General features: G+C 40.9%; 1 protein-coding gene across 1 annotated transcript; it reads right to left on the bottom strand.

Moving 5' to 3' along the window:
* Positions 1–2055: 2055 nt before the first annotated feature.
* On the bottom strand, positions 2056–23404 carry TRIM36 (tripartite motif containing 36). The gene is made up of 9 exons (XM_058823867.1): positions 23173–23404; positions 15075–15400; positions 11702–11848; positions 10593–10688; positions 9477–9730; positions 8756–8880; positions 7675–7968; positions 7101–7398; positions 2056–3028 (listed from the first exon to the last, which is right to left on the bottom strand). The coding sequence occupies exons 2-9, from the start codon at positions 15231–15233 to the stop codon at positions 2674–2676; spliced, it is 1728 nt and encodes a 575-aa protein (XP_058679850.1). The 5' UTR covers positions 15234–15400; positions 23173–23404; the 3' UTR covers positions 2056–2673.
* Between the last annotated feature and the right edge of the window lie 389 nt (positions 23405–23793).

Raw genomic sequence — 23793 nt, 5'->3', positions numbered from 1 at the left:
TGTCTTTTCGCTTGGGGGAGAAAATTCCAAAAGGTACCCCATACTTCACACCTGCTGCTGTGTGTTTCTCACACAACTCACAGTGAATTTATGGAGTGCACTTTCACACAGTCTCATCAAGACAGAACATTTGCAGATGAGATGCAGAAAAGAAGTTGCGGTTGCTCGGCCTTTCTGGCTGGTATAGACAACTGCTTCTGACAGTTTTTTCCAACAGTGGCCACAGTCAGAGGCTTAAGAGAGAAGACACTGGGAGAGGTGGACTCGAGGTCAGATCAGTTCAGACAGCAAAGCCTGCAAAAGATTTGCATTATGACCTACATTCACTTAACTGTATTGTGATTTTCAGGTCCCGTTTCAGAGCTCTGAAGCTGTATATACATGTACTTAGTAAGCATCCTTTACACACATTCATCAAGATGCAATACTATCCCCAAATTAGAAAGCATATCCCCAAATTAGAAAGCATATCCCCAAATCAGAAAGCACCAAGTAGTTACTAGAAACATCCTTCACTTTAGATCCTTATTTTTCCGTAAGTCAACAGTTCACACACCCTACTATTTTTATACATGGGTTTCTATAAAAACAGGCAGTCCACCTCCATTCTCAGTAAGATCATGAAACAGATCCTGCTGGAAGATAGGTCAAAACTTATGGAAGAAAAGAAAGTGATCAGGGACAGCCACATGAGTTCACCAAGGGCAAGAACTGCTTGACTCACCTACTGGTCTTCGGTGACCCAGTGACTGCAACAGTGGATAAGGGAAGAGCTAAGAGATGTACCTGGGCTTCTGTAAGGCCTTTGATAAGATCCCCCACAACATTCTTATCTCCAAACTTGAAAGAGAAGGGTTTAAGTGGATGGACTGTTCAGTGAATAAGGAACTGGCTGGATAGCTATCCATTGAGTCAACAGCTCAATGTCCAAGCAGAAACCAGTAATGAGCAGTATCCCTCGAGGGTCTGTCCTGGCACTGGTGTTGATGTGGATCTCATGAGGTTCACCAAGCAGGGTACTGCACCTGAATCCAGGAAATCTCTACTATCAATACAGACTGAGGGATAGAGAGCAGCTCTGTAGAGAAGGACTTGGGCATCCTGATGGATGAAAACTTGGCCATGAACCAGCAATGTGTGCTTGCACACACTGCGTTCAGCTCTGGGGCCCCCAGCACAGTGGTTCCAGAGAAGAGGCACAAAAATTGTCAAGAGGGCTGTAATACCTCTCCTGTGAAGACGCTGTAAGAGATGGAGTTATTCAGCATGGAGAAGGCTCCAGAAAGACCTTATTATGGCCTTTTAATATATAAAAAGGATTTTAAAAAGGGATGGAGGAAGCCTTTTACCAAGGCCTTGAGAGACAAGACAAAGGGCAATGGTTTTAAACTAAAATATGATAGATTTCGGTTGGAGATTTTTTTTTTTAAAGGAAGAAATTTCTAACAATAGGGGTGGTAAGACATTGGAGAAGGTTTCCCAGAGAAGTGGTGGATGCCCCTTCCCTGGAAGTGTTCAATTTCATGTTGGATGCAGCTTTGAGCAACCTGGTTAGTGGAAGATGTCCCTGCCTGGGGCAAGGGGTGTTGGAACTAGATGGTCTTTAAAGATCCCTTTGAACTCAAGTTGTTCCCATGGTTCTATGATTCTGCTAATGTGATACAGTTTTAACATTAGAGGAAGTGAAATTTGAAGGGAGACATCCTTTAAGGCAGAAATTAGGTCTCAAAACTTAACCAGTGCATTTTTAACATTCTTACTAAGAAAAATCCAAGCTGCTACTAGATTAAAAAAAAATCAGATATTTCTTTAATACTTGCTTTTATAGGTTAATTTTTTAAATTCACATATAATTACTCATGTCAGCAACTCACTTCCTTTTCCTAAATACCAGGTACCATTACTCACACATGCAAACATTTCTGATTTTTAATTCCAAATTCTGACATTTAAGGGAAAATTGCACTTTATTTTAGATAGCTTATAGTTAAAGCCTAGAAGAATAAAGAAACTTACCATTATGCCACCAACTATATGACACTGAGTGTCAGAACTTGAATTTTAACTTACAATCACATTAAGGGTATACAACATGCAATGAGATTCAAGTTTACCTTCATCATTCCAAGTATAAGTTAAATATTCAACACCATTTCTAATTTCTTCTTCTTTCCTATTATATTTTTTATATTCTATTCTGTGCTGAAAGGCCAAACTGGTGCTCAGGGGTTAACTGGACAGCATTTAACCCTGCAGAGGCATTCAGGCAGATTTCTTAAAAGGAGAATGGCAATCACACACCGTCAGCTTTGACTTCATTAAATACAAAACTGACTATGTAAGGATTTAAGTGAAATAAAAGGCAGATTTCTACCCCGAAGAGTAAGTTTTGGTTGCTAGTCCTGAAAAGTAAATTTTGGTTGCTAGTCAGACTTCTTCCCTGCTCCCCCCAGGAAAAGAAGTCTGTGGAGAACAGCATTGCACAGATGACAAAAAAGGCAGGAGAATTCTCTGGTGCAGAAGTGCCTGGACCATTTATTTTAAAAAAATCACAGGCCAGAGGCTTGTGAGCAACTTGTAGGTGGAATATAATTTATCAGGACTAAAAGCTAAGGTAGAATTCTTCTGCTTACATTTTCTGTCTCAGAACAGCAATGGGAAGAGTTTACTGCACTAGATGTCGTCGTGGTACTCCCTGTCCTTGGCTGTGACAGCCTCCTCAAGGTGCACTGCCGCACTGCCCATCAGGGCAAACGCTGGGTACATCAGGCCGGAGCAATCCACCTCACACTCATACAGGCACTTCATGCGGCCTGCATCGTAAAACCCCACCCTGCCTCTGTCACAGTCAAGGCAGACGCCCAAGCACGACGGCAGGGGAAGGATTCTGCTGGCTGGATCCTTGGGAGCAGCAGGTGTGGCAGGGATAAAGAACTTCTTCATGCCTAAAGTGACCAGTGTGCAAGGCTGCGATGAGTCGAAGAAGATATCTTCACTCCCACTGTCATGACCGCTGTCCTGCTCGTATCTGGAACACAAAAAAACCCCACGTGCTTTTGACAAATGCTGAAGTGGGATCAGTGATGTGAACAGAAGAAGAACATTTCTGTCAGACCGGCAACACCACATGATCACCCAAAAATCTTGGTTAAAAAAAAATCACAGAATCATAGAATATCCTGAATTAGAAGGAAAACACTAAAAACATCATATTCCAAGTTCTAGCCCAGCACAGGACAACCCCAAGTGTTACACAATGTGCCTGAGAGCATTGTCCAAATGCCTCTTAAGCTCTGGCATGTTTGGTGCTGGGACCACTTCCCTGGGGAGCCTGCTCTAGAGTCCAACCACCCTCTGGGTCAAAAACCTTTCTCTACTATACAGCTTAAGGAGCTCATGACAAAGTTTTATGTCATTCCCTTGGGTCCTGGCAATGGTCACCTGAAAGATAAGATCAGTGTCTCCTCTCTGCTCCCCTCCATCTCCTCTTCCCCAGGCTGCACAAGCCAAGTGACTTCAGTCAATCCTTATAAGGCTTTCACTCCAGCCCCTTCAAAATCTTCATGGCCCTCCTCTGTACACTCTCTAACAGCTCAGTGTCTTTTTTGTGTTGTGGCACCCAGACCTGCTCCCAGCACTGGAGGTGAGGCTGCCCCAGAGCAGAGCAGAGCAGGACAATCCCCTCCCTTGCCTGGCTGTGATGCTGTGCCCGATGCCCCCCAGGACATGGGGGCCCTCCTGGCTGCCAGGGCACTGCTGGCTCATGTTCAACTTCAACCAGGATCCCCGGGTCCCTTTCCTGCACTCATTTCTGCTTTCCAGCCTGTCATTCGTCTGTCTGTCTGTACATCCAGGGTTGCCCCATCCCAGGTCAGAACCCAGCACTTGCCCTTGCTGAATTTCATGCAGTTGGTGCCTGCCCAGCCCTCTCATTGTCAAGATGTCTCTGCAGGGCCTTCCGGCCTTTGAGGGAGTCAGCTGCTCCTCCCAGTTTTGTATCATCTGTGGCCTTACTTAGTAACCCTCCCAGTCCTGTGTCCAAGGCATTTGTGAAGACAAAGAGCACAGAGCTGAGCATGGAGCCCTGTGGAACCCCCAGTGACAGGTCACCAGTCTGGTGTCACCCCATTCACTGTGACCCTTCTGCCTGGCCCCTGAACCAGTTGCTCATCCATCACGTGATGTCTTTATCCAGCTGTGTGCTGGACAGTTTGTCCAGAAGGATCTTGGGAGACGCAGCATCAAAAGCTTTACTAAAATCAAAAGAGATTACATCAACTTCCCTTGGTCAGCTCAGTGGGTTACATGTGTCATGAAAGGAAAGTAAGTTTTTAAAGCAGGACTTTCCCCTGATGACTACACTGTCCTTCAGGGGTTGTTCAGTAATTCCTAGAATAATCTTCTCCATAAATTTACCAGTCACTGAAGGGAGACTCACAGCCCTGTTGTTACCAGGGTCATCTTTCCTGCCAGTCTTGAAAACTAGGACAACATTTGCCAGTTTCCAGTTGACTGGCACCTCCAAAGACCATTGAAACATCAGAGAGGTCTCACAATTACATCAGTCAGCTCAGTACCCTAGGAAGAATCCCATCAAGCTCCACAGACTTATGGGGATTTGGGTGGAACAGCAAATCCTGCACAAATTTGGGATTGGCTGGGAGTTTATCATTCTCACAGCTATGGTCTTTGAGTTCTGGGACCCCCAAAGACCTCTACTGGTGTTGAAACTGTCAATAAAGCATTAAACATTCCTGTCTTGTCTCTGTCTCTTTTAGTGAGGTGACCATCCTCCTCCTGTATTAGGCCAATGGTATTTCTGACTCCCTTTTGCTATTATCGTGTTTTTAAAAAACTCTTTTTATTGTTCCCCGCGTTCTGGCCAGCTTCAATTCCAGTTGGGATTTGACTACATGAACTTTTTCCCTCAGATGTCAAGCAGCATCTCTTTATTTCTCCCACATTGCCCAATCTTGCTGCTATTTGCCATACCTTTTTTTTTTTTTTTTGCCTCAGCTCTAGAAGTTCTCTGCTCACCCAAGGCAGCCTTCTATCCCACCTGCTTGACTTATGATATTTTGGAATTGCCTGCTCTTGTGCCCTTAGGAGGTGGTGCTTAAAAAGTGACCAGCACTGATGGACTTTAGCACCTTCAATAGTGGCCTCCCAGTCTTTCCTGACTAGTACCCTCAGCAGCCTGAAGTTTGTTCTCCTCACGTCTAGAGTTGAAGTTTTGCTGGCACTTCTCCTCCTGACAACAGAGATTTTAAATTGCTTCATGGTTTCTGTGGCCAAGACGGCTGCTCATCTCCACTTTGCTCACGAGATCCTCTCTGTTGACTCAGAAAAAATCAGGGAGAGCACCTTTCTCAGCTGGCTCCCTTAGAACCCATACCAAGAAGTTATCATCCAGGTGTTTTATGACTCCTCTGGACCTGTTTGTATCATCTATGTGGTGCTTTCAGTTAACATCTGCCAAGCTGAAGTGCCCTAAAAGACAAGGGTGGTTGATGTAGAGATATTCCTTAGTTCCTTAAGGAATAATTAATCAGTGTCAACATCTTGGCTGCGTAGCCTGTAGTAGATTCTCACAAGGACATCAACTTTGTTTGTGCCATAATCCTTACCCAGAGGTTCTCAACTGCAGCACTGCCAGCTGCAGGCTCCATACATTCCAGGCACCATGTTACAGACAGTGGCACCCCCACTTCATCTGCCCCCAGTCCCTCTGAAGAGCCTGTAACCAACAGGGCACTCCAGTCACAGCACTCATCCCACCAGTGACACCTAGCTTAGCCAGGAAGGAAGAGGCATTTAGTAGGTGGGATTTCACTTCGGTTACTTCAAACAAGTAATAACACCTGAACTCCAATAAGGACAAAACCACAGAAGGCTTTACTAAGAAGTGGGTGTATCTAAATATACTTAGGCTAGGCAATCATTAATGAATCTACAGGTACAGTAAATCAGTTAACTTGAGAAGTAACTTAGCAAATATGACCAATCATTACAGACAAGAACATGTCCTGTGAGTTTTCCATGATGCTGCTATGTTACAGTATCTGTAAAATTCACAAAAAAAAAAGGTAGTGTTTTAGTGGTTTAAGTTTGGTGACTTTTTTTAAAGTGCTCTGTCTGAAGACTTCCCTGAAAGTTTCTCAGATGGTTACTGGAGAGTCTGCAGACATACTTGGTCAGTCTACATGCTTTGCTCTCCACCTCTGTCCTCAGATAAAGACGCATGGAGAAGCACGCATTCTTCAGTAGAGACATTCCCTACTTAGGATTTCAGTTTTGGGGTGCTTGTGGGGGCAGTTCTTTCTGTGTCAGCTAAAATTTTACAGCTCTCTATGCAGAGAAAGAAAAAGAAATCAGGAAATTTAGATCTAATTTCTCACTTTGCAAATGGCTCCATCTGGCTTCAAGCAGCTCAAGATTGTGCTGACACATTTTCCATGTGTTATACAGGAAGAAGTCAAACATTTCTAAATTTCTAAATAAGAGTCCCCAGGAGATAGCCTTCCTGCCTGCAGTTCCCACATATGTGCAGGCTTGCTATAGCTCTAATTGTGAGATGGAAATCTTTTTATTGGTTTGTCCACTGTACTTTGGCTTGTGCTCAGTAGCACTCCAATGCAGCATGCAAGCATGTAGCCTGGGGTAAGCCAGTGACTTGGAATCCACTGTGACACAGCTAGTGCAAAAACATACAAATATGCACAGTGAATACTGTTCCTCTGAAAGGCTGCCAAACCTTGTATGCCAAGGGAATTAAGGCAGAACCTTACTACTGATAATCAAGTATTGCTTCAGTCTTAAAACTTACTTATTTTTAACCTTCTTGCTTTAACTGACATTCCTTGGCATCTACAGGAACCTGACTTCTTTCCCAAAAAGAAAGAAAATAGGACGACTCTGGATAATCAGGACATCTTTCTGCTAATAACGGGGGAAACTGCTTACACAATATCCTTCAAACTTTTCACTGGTTAGGTTCACCTTGTGTACTAACTGAAAACAGACTTGCTCTTCATTTACTTTTAAAAAAAACCCCATCTTCATATGTAAAACATGCATTAAAGCAAGAGTATGCAATTTACCTTTGACTGATAACATCAGAGGTATTGTGGAACAATTTCTGTATCTTGCTGCCAGGAACAACTCCCACTTTCACCAGGTATGAGTAGGCTTCAACATTAAAAGCCCAGAAGTGCTTCCCTTTGGCAATCCCAGTGTCACCAATGATGTAATCCAGGGTTGTGAAGCATCCAACCTGCAAGCTCTCAGATCCCAGAAGCAGAGGAAATCCAGCCCTACTTTCCACAGATGTTCTTCTTGGGTTCAGCTCGAGATGTTCACTGTTGTACCCACATTTGTCATCAAAAAGAAAACTGAAAACTGAAAAATAGTATGCCAGAGAAAAATTCTGCTTAGTTATGTATTTGGCCTTCTGTGCTTATAAACTACATTTTAAGTCATACAGGCATTAGAATTTGCCACTCTTAAAGGCTACCAGGACTGTCATGCAAGCTAACAGTCTCTGTATGTTACTGACTTAATCTGTAACAGTGCTTCTAAACATTTATGAAACTGGTAACAGTGTAGGAGACATCTGGGAGCTACTGGAAACTGCTTTCAGCTCTTAACACTGACGGATATAAGAAAACCCCCTACCCGGAGCCGGAGGAGTACGCATGGTAACTTCTCGGCTCCAAGGGCTGCCGATGGACCCTTTGTAACCTTGAACTCTAAAGGCGTAGCTGCTGTCATCATCGAGATCAGATAATACTTTGCTCTTGCCACACACTTCAGTCTTCTGCCATATCACACTCTCCTCTTCTTTATTAAGTTTATGATACTCAAGGACATAGATATCAGCTGAATCTGTCTTCCCAGAGCATTCCCAGCTGATCAGAGCTTTGTTGTACATTCTGCTCTGCTCTTCGTTGATTTCTGGTATTTCTAGACCTGAAACACATGAGAAAAAAGGCTCTGAAATTTAGATACATGTTATTTTGGAGTTAATCATACAACCAGTCCTGGGTAACCCAAACTGTTATTGTATTCCAAATCTAGCTGTGCCCAGTGAGATTTCAGCCACTTTGTAACTAGGGAGTATTACAGTTATTTTTGGCCCATTGCTATTTTGTTTTTTTAGTAAACTGTTATTTTCTTCACTTCTATCTACTCATATTTTTTTTTCCTTATTGGTGGAAAGGGATTGGTTAAAACAATATTGGAAGGAAACTCATTTTAAAGCATGCACCTCTTAAAACTGTCTTAAACCAAGAGATAACCCCTTTGTTGAGCTATAGCACTGTTAAAGGGGGAATCTGACTCTCTCAATTAAAAGGAGTAGATGAGGATGGTTCTCTGTTCATACACTTAAATAAATCCCCTATTTTCTGTTTTTACTTTGAAAGGCTTGAGCCTTTTTTTTTCTGGCAGCTTTAAAAACTATTTCTTTCTGTCACGCAACAAAAAGCTTTTAGAAAGACTGAGTGTGATGTAAATACAATATTTTGGAAGCCAGTGCAAACTGGTACTGTAGGAAAGGAAATGTAATTTTAGTTTCTTTATGAAAGCTGAAACTAACACTGCTGCCAGGTAATGCCTTCTGAATCATGGAGACAGAAGGAACAATGCAAGCCACAACACTGAGCTCTGCAACTGCTGCCCTATGCAAGTTCTGCCTTTCTCCAGATAAGCCTTTAAAGCTAAAACTTGAGAAAGACCTAATGCTCTCAGAATTTACCATTGGAATAGAAGGACAAGTCACCAAGGATGTCTTCTTGCTTGGCAGTGTCCACCACAAAGCCTTCAAAAGTAGTTGCAGCTGCTGGTGTAAAGCTGCTCAGAGACTCGGTAGCTTTTTGGATTCTGAAAACACAAAAGTGGGATAGCACAAAAAAAAAAAAAAAGGCAATTCAAGTTGGACATTCCTTAAAGTAAAAATGCCAGGTTTTGCTTTTAAAAAGTTTGCTTTCATGTACTTACTGATGTCTCCCAGAAGTTTTCTCTAGAATCTCTAGAAAGATTCTCAAATGCCAAATTTAAAGGCTGTTTGTACATGAGCGTAAAGATAATGAACAGGTAGTCATTCAGTTGGCAAAGCATTTAAATAATCTGGAGCATTACATTCAAAGAACAAAACTGATGTAGGATGCCAGTAGAGAACACAAAGATCAAAGAGCCTAAAGCCAGAAGAGTCCTGGTAAATTAACTTGCAAATACCTGATAAAATCTCTGAGACAAGGAATTTGTCAGGGAGCTAAACAGACTGCCCTCCCACTTCAGTCCCACTGAGCAAGGCTAGGCATTGTGGCAGGACAAGAGCACTCCTCTCCTGAGTGTTGTTTCCTAAGGCACACTCTCATGCAGGAATTCCAGCTAAACCAGGATCATCTCCCAAGAATACAACTGCACAGACATCCTGGAACAGTACTTGTGTCTCAAACAGAAGATATTTAAGATACCTGACATGAAGTTGTTTTGCTGTTTGAACAAAACAAGAGGGATCTGTTTCTTTAAGCACTTCTTGAGCATATCCTACAAGGCCATTATTTTCCAGGAGCCCTTGGTATTCTTCCACTTGTGTTTGCAATTTTTCCAACCTTATATTCTTAGAAGTTTCAATTGCCCTAAGAGCTGCAGATTTCTTCTCTTCCAGGACACAATATAATTTCTCAAAACTATGAGATGCTTCTTGTTTAGCTCTTTCACTGTTGCACTAGGAGCAAACAAAAGACATTTCAGACAGATTCTACGTCACTGTGACTCTGTACAGAAACATGCTTAAGGTTGTTCAAGATATCACAGTAATCTAGTCATCCATTTGACAGGTAAGACTAATGAGCTTTGTTATGCTATTCAGCACTGAAAATGAGATCAGCACACCACCCAAGCTAGTCAGCATTTGCTGTCTTTAACAGAGAATGAAGAGCAGGAAAGTATTCCTCTGATTACACCCTGAGTTATGCATTACATTTGTCTAGAGAGCTCATGAAAAAGCACTGTAAAAACAGTCTCAGAAGTCTTCATGCCCAAGTGCTAGACGCTCTTCCACCTTCCCCAATCACCCTGACATGAGGGTCCAGCCCAGCTTCTCGTGTACACCCTCTGAACCTCTGAATACTGCCCTGGATAAAAGGAACTGCAAAACTCAGAGGCAGTCTGCAATCAAGACACACCAGTACTAGGAGCTTCTTTCATTTCTGCCTTTGTGCTTTTCAGCTTGTATGTGACTCTTTTGCAGGGAGATTTTGCCCTTAATTCTGCCTTTCTCAAGGTAAACAGGCAGTGTAAATAGTGCACCATCATAAATACCCTACGTGTAACCCACTTTGATTAAGGTACCAAATAAGCTTTATTTTATTTAAATTTACACAAACATAAACTTCCTTTTGTCTGCTTCCCATACTGGCAGGACTAGGTCTTACCATGTGTGACTCAGTCTACCACAAACTGTTCAAAAATTGTTTTACTACTTAACTGAAAAACTCGAAGTTTGAAACATTTCACTGAAAACAGTTTTGAATCCTTCCTGTGACTGTACAAAGGCCAACCCCAGACAACCTTGAAGCCACTCTTACCTCAGTTTCTTTCATCAGCAGATCCAGCTGTGTGATGTGAGCCTTCACCTGGCTCTCCTTACTGATGAGGTACTCGATATCTTTTGAAAGTTTCTCCTGTTGAAGTAAACCAGCAAGAACAGGACATCTCACACAAATTGACAACCAGCACTAGCAGGTCATCCTGTTTTATCCTCAGTTTATCTAGCCACAAGGACAAAAGCATGACACCAGTTATGAGCAGCAGTCCTGCGGAGAATTGTTTGGTGACCTGCAAAGCAACTCTGAGAAGCGGCTGCTGGCACAGGCTGAAGGATCAGAGGTAACAGTGTCAGCTGGCTCCCAATCACCCAGGAATCACCCTCTCTTGGATAGGGAAAAAGAGGCTTCAGGATATTAAACTTACAGAAAGGATAGTTATTAACTCATTTGTAGTAAGAGTTGCTAGAAAAATGAGTAGTTCAAATCACAGATTTGTCCCAGTGCTTCCTTAGCTGCAAGAGTTACAGGAAAAGCCTTACAAACTGGTGAGGAGGCCATATAGCACAAGGCAGGCTAATCTGATCTTTTTTTTTCCTTTTTTTTTTCTCCTGAGAGCAAGAGAGGAAGAAAAGAAAGAAGAGGAAGTAGGTGCTGCCTTCAATAGCTATCTGATGTTTGCAAGTCTTTACTGTTGTGCTTTGCTTAGGAAATTAACATTCTGAAGCTATGCAGCTTCAGAAACATACAAAGATATCAACAGATACTTCAGATGCACATTTCTCAGACCGGCTTCTCAAGTATCCTCTACCACAAGCTACCTGAACACTTATATTTAAAAAAATTGATTGTAAAGTTGATTAATTACTTAAACCTTCCGCGTTGTCTGTACTGCTGTACAATTAGCTGAAATAAGATGCCAGCACTTTTCTGGAGTTATATTTCAAGCATCATAGCAAACAGTTTGGTTTCTAAAATATGCCCTATATCACATTAATATATATATTAACAAATCTTGCACAATGACAGGGCTCAAAACTAGTCCAGAGTCTCCTAAACACACATCCTGGCTTCTATCCAGGGGAATTTGCCCTCACATCAGAAGTATTCTTTCCCTTCTTAAGGCCAGGTCCAATGATATTTTCTTGTACCTTAAGGGTTTTGTAGGCAGTGCTCATGGTTGTTACCCTATGGTTTGCATGACCTCCACCCAGTTTGCAAAGATGACAAACAGGCCTTCTGCAGATTTCACAGTACATATTTACTCTCTCCATTTCATGTTCTGGACACATCAAAATCTGTGGGGAAAAAAAAAAAAAAAAGAGCAGAGACAGTACAGGTGTACTTCCAAAATGGAGGTTCTCAACAAAAAATGAAAACATCCAATGAACCCAAAGCAGCGTGTGACTTCATCAGTGAATTTTTTATAGTCAGTTTATCTCAACCTTTTATATTTGTCAAGGCCATTGAAAGCCAGCAGATGAACACATACAGTTTCACAAGGTTTACAGTAAGTAAGCCTCTAGCAGTGTCTGTGTGGCCTCCATATAGCAATCAATCTTTTCCTAACCCTGCCCATGTTGTTTGCAATCCCTCCAGCACACTACACTCCACCTCAGAGCTGTAAATGCAACATATAACACACTCAGCCTGTCAAACTTAACCATGCTCATGCCAGCATCTCTTGCAAGAGCTATGAACTGATTCGTAAAGCAAGAGCTGACATAACATTGCAGCAATTTAAGTCCAAGCTACATTTTAATAAACCACATAGCCATTGCTTTTGGAGCCACGAAGTGCAGCCACCACCTACAGCTACAGTCATTTTAAAGACAAAATTTCAAATTTGTGTTTCAATTTTTCTGTCTGACTCCGGTTGGAAGCTGTTCACACTGGCTGCTACTTCCAGGATTAGCTCAAACAGCATTGCAAGAAAGCTGGAGTTTGCTAAAAAAATCACCTTTCAAAACCAGAACTTTTTGAAATGAATGCTCAAAGAGTTAAAAAAGTGCTGCTCAAGTCCAAGTTCCGGCAACAGATTAAACATATAAAGTGTGTGTGTGTGTGTGTTCATTTAAAAAAAGAAACAATGCTTGCTTTGCCTCATTCTAGAGAAAGACAACATTTGGGTCATCTATTACATAGGAGTTACCAAAGAGGAACTTTTGAGGAAGCTTTTTAGTTTCAATATGCCCCCACACAAGAGAGGTCAGAAAAGGGCATAAAAATAGAAAATTGTGAGCATCACAAATATGGACACAATAAGCTAAAACCTGAAACCAGCTTTCAAATCTCAAATGTTATCCTAAGGAATGGTTAAAGGCACCAGGCTCACCAGCACGTTAAGACTATCCTTCAACGAAATATGCAATTAGTGATCCCATTTGGATTGACTACTGGATTTGGAAGGAAATAAGAAAGAGAAAAAAGGAAGATGCCAAGAAAATCAGCTGTGCAGGCAAACATCTCCAAAAGCTACAGTCATTCACTTAATCTGCGGAAGTAATTTTTCCACACAGCAGTGTGGAAATTTTCCACACCTCACAGAAAATCCTTGTTTTTATTCATCTCCTCATATAAGCAAGAACTACAGCCTGCAAGCAAGAGACAGCAGAGGTCAGCAGACTGCCTTGTCTTCTCTCAAAACTCAAGAACAATCAGCCCAGTATGTGCTTCTCCCATCCCCACCACACACCCTACAAAGTGCTCTCCAGCCTGGTTGTAAATTAAAGTGGTGACTGAGGACATTGTTTAGGGAATCAACAAATACTACATGCTTTCAGCTCAGGTCTTAAAATTGCAGTGCAATGAAAAATGCACTTTTCTTACTTTATATTAAGCTCAAACAGTCCTCAGAAAAGTTTCTGTAAGAGCACAGTAAGGATCAGCTTGCTGCAGTTGGGAAGTTTTTCAAAACAAGTAGATGTATCTAAAGTTACCTACACTGTGCTTTTCTCCTTTTTTCCCCTCTTCCTGTCTTCACATACAATTAGAAATGCTAAATCCCACACGTGCACACATACTCAATACATCAGTGTCAGAATAATCTAAACCACTTCACCCCATCTTGCTCTGCTTCAAGAGAATTCACCTACTGACTTTTAATCCTGAATTCAGTCTGCATGTAGTAACACCACAGGGCACTTTTAGGAGTGCACAAGGATCACAAGATGCCTTTGGTATTTTCCCATAGCAGACCAGCAGCTGTGAGGATTTAGATGCCATAGAAGAAAAGTTTTTAAGGAGCTGTATAGCATTTTAAAGCAAGAGCTGAAAGATAGCATGCAAACTTTCACCTTTCTCATTTATCCAATAGAGGGACATTTCACACAATGTGCAAGCCCATTTGAAAGCATATGAAGCACATGTTCACTTTTAACTGGAATTAGTGTTTTAGACTCAAGGAAAATACCACCAAGTGGACTTCTGGACGTTCAGTATCTCCCAGCCTGCTAACTTTAGAGGCTCAAATTTTTCCAGTCTCAGAAGCAAAGTACACCAGGAGTGAAGAGCTTCTTACACATTGCACATTAGTCAGATTTACTTAATTTAACAATAATTAATCAGGACTCCTTTACCATCAGCATTTCTGGCACCTGTGAGATGTCCAGCAAGGAGGCACAGGCACATGCCCCTTCATGTCCCCCAACCTGTGCTGGGACATTAAGGTCATTATTGTGGTCCCTGGTTAGCAAGATATATCTGTGACATGTAACATCTGTGATCTAACAAATTCAGTAGGGCACTGCCATGTACTGCACCACGCTCAGTGTGAGACACAAAGGTAGTGGCATTTTGTTACCACTGTTTTGCCTGAATGCAGTAACAGCAGCACCAGGCTATAAAGTAGAATTTTTGCCATAGCTTTTTTATCTCTTCTGCTATAGATTTAAAAAAAATGGTGTAATAACAATGGAGAACATAACTCCATCTTTTGTTCTTGTTAGATGCAAGGAAGGAGAGAAAGAAGATGCTTGGTGATGGATCAAACTCAAGCACAAAGCATCCAAAGGGGATGTACCTAAAAGGGACATGGAAGAGGCCAGGTGTGTGGGGGTTTTTAAGTTTACCACACACAGCATCCTCCCTAGGCAGTCCATTCTAGATGATCAAGACCAAGGTGCCAGTAACACCAAGGGGGGTATGGATTCAATCCCTCTATGAATCATTCACTTAAAAGCTGGACTTGATGATCCTTGTGGGTCCTTTCCAACTTAGAATATTCTGTTATTTGTGATCAATAAGCCTTAAAAAAGAAAAGAAAAAGAAAAGAAAGACTCAGATCACAAGTAACACAATCCATTCCACAAAGTAAAAACCCTTATTTTTACAGGACCCTTCAAGTATGTTCTCAATGTCCCCTTCAATGACAGCAAGGAGCAAAAGCTTGTGGTTCACTCAATAAATAACAGCAATTGTCAATAAAGCAATCATGGTCCTAAAAAGCAACTATCATTGCGCAGATATGTCTGCAGCTACATGAGAATGCTGCAACCTGAATTCTGTAAGGTACAGTATACTTACCTTGGGTCTGAAGTTGGTGGTTGGTCCTACATATTCATGCTGGGCTTTTGCTGTTCCCCAAGGATGGTGTATTTTGAAACATGGATTGCAATAGCTTGCACTGCAGTCCATGCAACTCTTCGTGGACTCCTGAGCTGGAGGTTTGCAGAAATCACACATAATAGCAATGGCTGCCCTGGCTGCCTGTCTGTATCTTTCCACAATGGTTTCCAAAGTGAAGTTGCGAAATAAGCCATTGATGCCACGCTCCCCAAGATCAATATCCCGCTGGCAACTCGGACAAGGAAACAGAGTTGATCTAGGAGTCAGTGAATTGCGTTTTCTGCCTATGTAGACACCAAAACCCAATTTAGGATGAGTGTAAACTAAACTGGTTTAGATTTTAAAAGAAGCACAGGAATTTATGAACCAATTCCAGACTGTAGCACATCATCCAAACAACACCAATTCATACGCAGTCTGCCAAGCCAACGAGAATACAATTGCCCTGACAAGGTAGTGTAATGTCTGACTCCAAAGAACATTACAAACTACTACTCGAAAACTTAATTTTATGTTAAGATAAATTTAGCTCTTCCAATTCCACTTTCTTTATCTAGTTTTGGATGCACTCAAGCTGTAACCTTTTGAAACAATAAACACAAAACTTTGTGGAAGCCAAGTGGTTTAAGACTAACTGGTTACCCATAGAGAGAGCAGCAGCCTCCTAACATATTGAAGTGAAAGATGCTTACTCCCAGAGCAAAAGAAACACATAGCTAACCTTGAGATCCCTGATACTTGCTTTGGCTGAGTTCAAACTTACTTTACTCATCCCAAGAGGCATCACAAAAAAAAATGGAAAATGAGGCAACAGTGTGACATCTTGTAGATGTGACAGTCTGGTCAGAGAGCAAGAAAAGTAGATAAGTTTTGCCAGAAAACTAGGTAAGTTTTTCAGCTTGTGAGACTTTAGCGAGTTGAAGAGAAACAGTGATAGCTTATTAATATAAAAAAATAGCTTATTAATTAAAAATATAGTTGCTTTCCTACTCTCTGTTTTCTTGATTTTCTCAAAGATTGTTTATAAGAAAGGCATTTTTTTAATTAGCCAATCAGGTGAAATGCATTGATTAATTGACCAATCAAGTCTATCTGTATTGGAACAATGTATAAAAAGGAGGATCTGAAGTAAAGCTGCTATGCTGTGCAAACCAGCCTTCTGGTGAATCTGTGTCATTTCTTACTCAACAGCAACATCATCTCAGCCAAATAATTTTGTCAAAAAATGCTGAGGCTCATTTGGCCCCTCCTGAAAGGCCTTAATAAAGGAGGGTTGCCAAATCAGCCCTGCACACCAAAGGGGAATCTGAGGTAGTTATATCTTCAAGTTACTCTACCCTCAGCTGAGGAACCACAGATCTCCACAGGGATGTTAAACAGCATGCATCTACCTCTATTAATTTCTAAAGGGGGAGCTGCAGGGAAGCTGCACTCCTACCAAACAGCTACCCACAAATTTCTCCCTCTCTCCACAGTAAGATCACAGGCTTAAGCAAAGCCACTAACTTAAGAAGCCTTTTGAGTCTGTAAGGAGATGGCTCACACAGACTCAGAGGTTATTCTCAAGGTAATATTCCTGAGGTTATCAAACCAGGAGTGCATCCTGTCTCACTCATGAGCCCACAAGCTGCAACTACCAGAAAGAATCCTTTATGTATTTCAAAAGCAGGCTAAGCCAGTCTTTAGGTTTAACTTGTATTCTCTCCGTTTCCCCTTACAAAGAACCAAAAACCCCAAATTCTGTAGTACTGGTGCACTGCTCTAAGATCTCTTTAAGAGCACTGCATATTTGTATAACTGTCCTGATTTCATCTGGGTTAGAGATCATTTTCTTAGCGCTGTGGTTTGGATTCAGTATGAGGTAATTACACACTGATGTTTTGGCTGTTGCTAAGTAGTGCTCATCCTAAATCCAGGACTTTCCAGAGAGCAGGTGCATGTAAAGCCAGAAGGGAGAACAGCCAGGACAGCTGATCCAAACAGCCAAATAACATGGCACGGACGTGACACAAACTAGGGGCAGTCAGGTGTGACACGGTGGGCACTGGGCGAACAATTGCATTGTGCATCACTTGTTTTTCTTGGATTTTATTCCTCTCTCTCTTCTGTATTACTATTTTTTTATTTTTGTTATCCCTTCAATATATACTCCAGTATACAATTAACTCTATTCCAGCTGAAACCAGGACACTAACAAAATTTTAAATGACTTAAAGCTGAAATCTTAGTGTTGAAATTGGCTCTTCTTCAGAAAGAGAAATTTGTTCTTCTCTGTATTTAATCAGTATTTTCCCATCAAAATTGCCAATGCTTTATTTCTTTCTGAAGTGTCCTGTACTGCTACCCAAAATAGACTTGCCTTGAACTGCTCTCCTGCTCCTTCACCTAACAATCCAAAACCTCCATTCCTATCATGCCCTTTCCAGTCTCTTCAAATAAAACACCAAACCAACCCTCCTATGAGGAATCAGTTCCTTTAAATATCTTTGAAATTTAACCTGTGGTAGTTATGTATGACTGTCAGCTAAGAACTCACAATCAGAGCATGGATAAGTGTGCATGCACTGACAGTCTCCCACCCAGCCTGGTCCCATGCTTTTCTGTAAGTTCCGAGCAGCACAACTAGGCTGCATTTACAGAAGAAGATGGGTGACACAAGGCACAGGTATGCAAATCTCTACCTAAAGGAGCAGAGATTGTTGCCTGATTTCACTTTTTTTCATATTTACTTGAAATGAATTAATTACTGCACACCCTGCAGTACCTATAACTTGGCATACACAGCAACACACGCATGCAAGGCACAGCAACAACAGTGAAACACAAATTGTATTTTCAGTGTACGCTCCAAGCTAGCACTGCACACAGGAACACAGAGAAATCTTCTATGCAGACTTCTACAATGTCCTAGACAACAAGATGACTTCACATGCAGCGCCATGCAGAAAACAGCTACAAAAAGTGATCTAGAATACACACATTTGCTGACACTACGAAAATAATCATACAATGCAGCACATATCAGGACTGCCTACAAGTAGTATGCTAGAGCAGAGAGTGAACAATGACAAAGCAAGAAAACAAGGAAAAAAACCATGGTGCAGTGGTCAAGTTTAAAAATACAATCTGAAATTCTTATCCATCCCAATGGAGGCCTTTCATTCTGCCAGTGGTGGACTGAAATGAGACTGTCTCATCATGAGCCATGCTCTGCCAAGACTGGTGACATTCTTTACGGAAAGCAATCCAGTATCAAGGAAGTCCTGCACACCTTCAGATGTCTCATCCCTTTTCATTGACAGCACTCTGAGAATCTAGGTTGGGGGTTTTTTCCCATTTTAAATCCTAGAAATTTATTTGCTAAGCTGCTTGGCGTGTCCTGCCACTTCAATAATAAAAAATAAGGAGATACATCCTCTTTTTGCCTACTGAGTGTTAAAATACTAACACTCTAGTTTGCTTTCTGCTTAAAGGATTTCTATACTCATATTTTAAGAAGTAGTGAATTACTGTGGACACTATCTTTCCTATCTGTATGGTGTCCAACTTGCTGAAACTAAATTCTGGTTATATTTTAAAAAATCCAAACAAAAAAAAAGCACACAAAAAAAAAGAGAAAAAAAACCCTTGGATTTTGTAGACATATTTAGATGTGCAGCTCAGAGAAAGTTAGCTCCTACCCACACTCTCTTTTAGACTTGCCAATTCAGTTTACAACAAGCAAATATGTATTTTGTGAAATATTAGAAATCACCACACGAAATTTTCCACTGTGATTTGTAAACTGATTGCTCCACTTGCAATAAGTTGCTCAATCAGTTTACAAAAAAAAAATCACAACATACACTCAGACTCACAAGTATTACCATACAGATTGCAAAGACTCAAGTCAAAAAGCAGTTTTAAGTATGTCCTTTAAAGACAATTTTTAAACATCATCTTCGCAAGGAGAGGTACCAACACTTAAAATGTTCAAAAGTCCAAGCTGCAGTGAATGGTTTGCAAAGGGATAAGACATCTTAAAGTTGTGTTTTTCAAGTAAAAAGTATTACCAGAATTCTATGGTTGTGGAAGACATGGACACTTAATGTGTGAAAGTCTAATAAAAAAAGATTTAAAAGTCAACTGGATTCTCTTGCAACTGGATTCTCTTGCAACTGGATTATCTTTTTTAAAATACAAATATATATGCTATCCATAACTCATTTAATGTTTTTGGATGGGCTTTCAGGGGGAAGGAAAAATGGAAGGGAAAAAAGGGGATGGGTATAGCAAGGGGAAGGGGTAAAGACGGAAGCGGGAGAGAAAGAGAGGGGGCAAGGGGAAAGGGGAGAGGCCTCCTAAGAGAAGCCAGCAGAGCTAAAATGTTACTTTCAGATACTTTAGTCTTTCACAAATCAAAAGAGCTTTCTGCAAAAAGAGCAGACATGGACAGCCTTCCAAGAGGTCTGATGGCACTGTACAGTATCTCAGTTTAATGACACTTTCAGCCTTCAACTGAGGCAATTGAAACTTCCTCTTCCCATCAGCTGCTTTGTCCTCCACTGAGTGTGAAATTCAGATTTGTGTTTAGCTCACTTCACATCCGTCTTGAAGGACACCATATTCCATGATTACTCATGTGTCTGCCAATACTGTGGCAACAAAGAATTCGGGGACTTTTTCTCCCATTTTTGGCCAACAATTACATTTTTAAAATGTAATCAGTATTAAAAAAGTCCACACAGTGGTTGAGCTGCTCAGACAAAGCTCAATTTTGGAAACAAGATATAATTAAAAGACTGACAATCCTTCAATCAGGTTGTATCATTAGACACACCAAATACTACAAGTCTAAGTGTGAAATGTTTCATTTTCCTCACACATTTATGTGCTGTGATAAACTGTGAGATTCATAACTACCTACTCATTTCAACATGGTGTAAAATTCAATCTGTTCTTCATCAAATTAAGCAGTTTTAAATAAAATAATGAATGAATATTACATTCCATTTAGCAGTGATGGCCAAACACCACCTGTAAACGTAAGGAAGATCAATCCAATAATCAAACTTCATTACCAGTAAGACAGTTTCATTGAAACTTGAGCATGTAAACTCCTGAAAATTAAAAAGCAGGGGGTGGAGGAGGCGGTGTGGTGATTGCTAGGGTTCTGTGTGCATTTTTGTACCCACCAATGTATACTCAGTCATATACAAACAAGGAAAAAAATATAATCCAATCCTTAACTGAATTCCAGTCCAGTTGACCTTTAAATCATTCTTGCACAGAATGAAAAGCTGTCCTTATAGAACTTCTTTGCTGTACCTTTAGTCACTGCAAAAGAATTTTTGTGGACTTGACCACTGACAAAAAGCTATATGCTAATTGACAATATTTAACTCGAGATCTAAATGCTAGACTATCTCTAGCCAACACAAGAAGTGAAGCATTTCTACCTCTGCACCCAAAAGACCTCCTCTGTGAGGCTGCGAACAATGAACAGAGAGCTGTTTAGACATCAAAAAATAGATATACCATTGGTTTACAATGGTTCAAATGAAAAGCACCAACTCTTTTCTCTCCTGTGGCTGCTTAACTCCTGCAGGGTTGAAAGGCAAGAATGTTTAATTTCCTAGCATAGCAAACAACAGTAAGATTTAAGCAGAACAGGAAAAGGGAGAAATAAGGCATTGGCGGGGGGGGCATAGGGAAAGATATTTCAAACTTTCACACGAGTGTCAACATAACCACATTACACGCTTTAATTGCACCCACACTGTAATTACAGTAACATTAGAGATAACTGAACAGCAATAAGAAATAGCCTTCATTTTCATGTTATATACAGCAAGGCTTTGCTAATTAAAAATTATTTTAAATATAATACAAACAGGAGAGTATTTTTAACCAGCACATACACTGGTTTTTAAGCAGCACTCCATTTCAATGAGTTCTGTCGCTTTTACATTAAGATAAATTGTACTTGTAAATGCAAGCTGTGTGTGCACAACAAATACAGAGCATGACCAAACACAGACCTTCTACAGTCCTTCTACAGTCCTTCTGGCATACCAAGAATTTAAATGCCAACCCATTTTAAATAGATTCTATTCCTTACAGAGACATCAGGGATTCTTTAAGTGGGGGGAAAAAAGAAACCCCATAGTGGGAATAAGGTGTCATATGCATTTTGAAATGTGGCACTAAGGTCTTGACACTGACATGCCCTGCACAAGCCTCCCACAAGTTCTAGTGGATTTTTGTTATGCATGTGAGACCCCACTTTGAATGTTTTCCTTGCATTATCTCTCTTATGGAGCTGTTTTCTTGCAAATTCCCCTACAGATCACAAAGCCAATTTAGCAAGGCAATGCACAGTATGAGTTCTTCAGATGCAAGGGAACAACTATGCAAATGTAAATTGCAAGCTGGCGAACATTGCTGGTACCAAACTGGACTGACAGCAAATCTCACACTTGATATAGCAATGGAGCTATAATGCCTATAACATTAGAAGCAAAAACAGTATAATCTGAATTTAAACATCTATTCTTTAATGCTTCAATTTCCATATGCTTTTTATTCTGTAAATTTGAACTGTCTGAGATTATAATTTTCCTGTGATGTGCATCTGCCCAAAGCTCTTTGAGGTAAGAGGGGGCAAGCTCATTATTTCTAAATCTCAACCCTCTCTTGCTACTCATCAAACAGGTCTTCAGGAAAGCCATCACCTCCCTGTTAGCAGGTCAGATCAGGAGATATATTCCCATCAGTTTGCTGAGACTGTGGCAGACCACAGCGGATTTAAAGATTTACAACTCCTGCAACAACCTGTGTACATGTATCTCAGGACAGGGTGGTGGTGGCAGGAGAAGTACCAGGTGGCTTTTTGCTTAACAAATTTATTTGAAAGAGTACCGGTATTAACAATTCAGTACTAAGCAGAACTAAATAGCTGTTTAAAAGAAGCTGGTGAAATTGCACATTTGATCTGCGAAAACTGGGAAGGATGAACTTTAGTAACGTGAAATATAAGATAACCCATGAGCTGTCTCCAGCCTAGGTGTAAAATCCCAGGACACCTCAACCAAACTTCCTTCCTTGCCTCCCAACCAGGTGTTTTCTAGGGACAATGCTCAGAAATCTTCAGAGCCAACCACAACTTCATACCAATTTAGTAGAATCCACCCCACTCGCCAAAGCTGATCCTCTTTAATATCATTCTAATCATTAAGAAGCTATGAACCAGCATTAGCCTTTTAAAGATAAAGCTTTGGAGTTTCTCTTGTTGGTAACTCTTCCTGAGCACAGAGAAGTGTGGTTTTAAAGTGGATAATTATGTCAGAAAAAAGCCTGAATGCCAAGATTAGATATCTTTCAAGAAGTAAAGCATGCACAAAGCACTTTCAATGCATCTGTAGGAGAGCAGACCAACTCATCCACGGATTACAAAGACTGCAAGAATGTTTCTAGCAGGATACCACAAAGAGCATGAGTAGTCCTAAAGCTAAGCACTCCTTAAATCTTCAAGCAAGAAGGAGGCTGTTAGGGCTGTCTGCTTCCAGTCATCTGCCCTTCAAATCTGCAACCGTGCAATAATCATAACCAATGGAAAATTATTTACTGTATGCATAATGAAGTGGGCAGGACAAAACTAGCTTGCAAAGTCTACACAGGCTCAGAAGGAAGTCAGAAGTACTGCATTGGGGCTCATTGAAACCAGAGCAAACCATGGCAGGCAATGAAATCATCAAAATCTACATCTCCATGCTACTGAACATGATGCTACTACATGTCCATGTAACTGAAATGCAGAAATAAACAACACAATGGTTATAAAGACTTACAGAATGCCACAAAGACAAATCTATTAAAGATCGAACAGAGTGCATTGTCCTTAAAAATATTCCCATTGTTCTGGACACAAAATTAACAAGAGTAGCACTATCCCCAAGTTATCTCTATAACTGCATCAGGAGTACCAGGAAGACACTTACCAATGCAGACACCATTCCACTCATGCCAGTCTAATAATAAAATCAGGAAAACATGCACAATTTCATAATTTACATACCTGCTCTATTAATCCTGTCAATTCTGTCCACGCTAGAAGCAGCGATTCTAATTCGAGGGCTACTCTGATTAGAGGATTCAGAGCCTCCATCAGCAAAGGAGTCTTCAAATGCAAAAAGTATTTCTTTCACACATTTGTGACAGATGTTGTGCTGGCAGGGAAGGATCAGTGGATGGGTAAACAATTCCTTGCAGGCTGGGCAGATAAGCTCTCTTTCAATACCCTTAATGGCAATCTTCATGATAGAAAGAGGGAGAAACAAGTCTAAGTGCAGGAAAACATGAGCCACCAAGACTTATGGCACTACTCTATGTCACCAAACCCCAGATCTGTAGAACAAATACACACAATTTTATCTGGTTTGAGGCACTTCTTTGGATAAAACAAATATCAATTAACATTTATGAAAGCACTGACAGCATTCATTTCAACTGAAGTGAACATTGCCACTAGGCAAACTCAGTTCATCTTTAGGTCATGTCTGCATTGCAGGGGAGGAAAGGAGGGGAGTAGTCTTAATTCCACTCAAGGACCTAGTGAAATGCAACCGAACGCAACCATACGTCTCAACAATAGGAGTCCATATGTTTGGCTTGCTCGCTGGCTTACGAAGAGGGAGAA

The sequence above is a fragment of the Ammospiza caudacuta genome, chromosome Z, assembly GCF_027887145.1.
Source record: "Ammospiza caudacuta isolate bAmmCau1 chromosome Z, bAmmCau1.pri, whole genome shotgun sequence".
NCBI classification, from domain to species: Eukaryota; Metazoa; Chordata; class Aves; order Passeriformes; family Passerellidae; genus Ammospiza; species Ammospiza caudacuta.
This window is presented reverse-complemented; position numbering and strand designations above follow the sequence as displayed.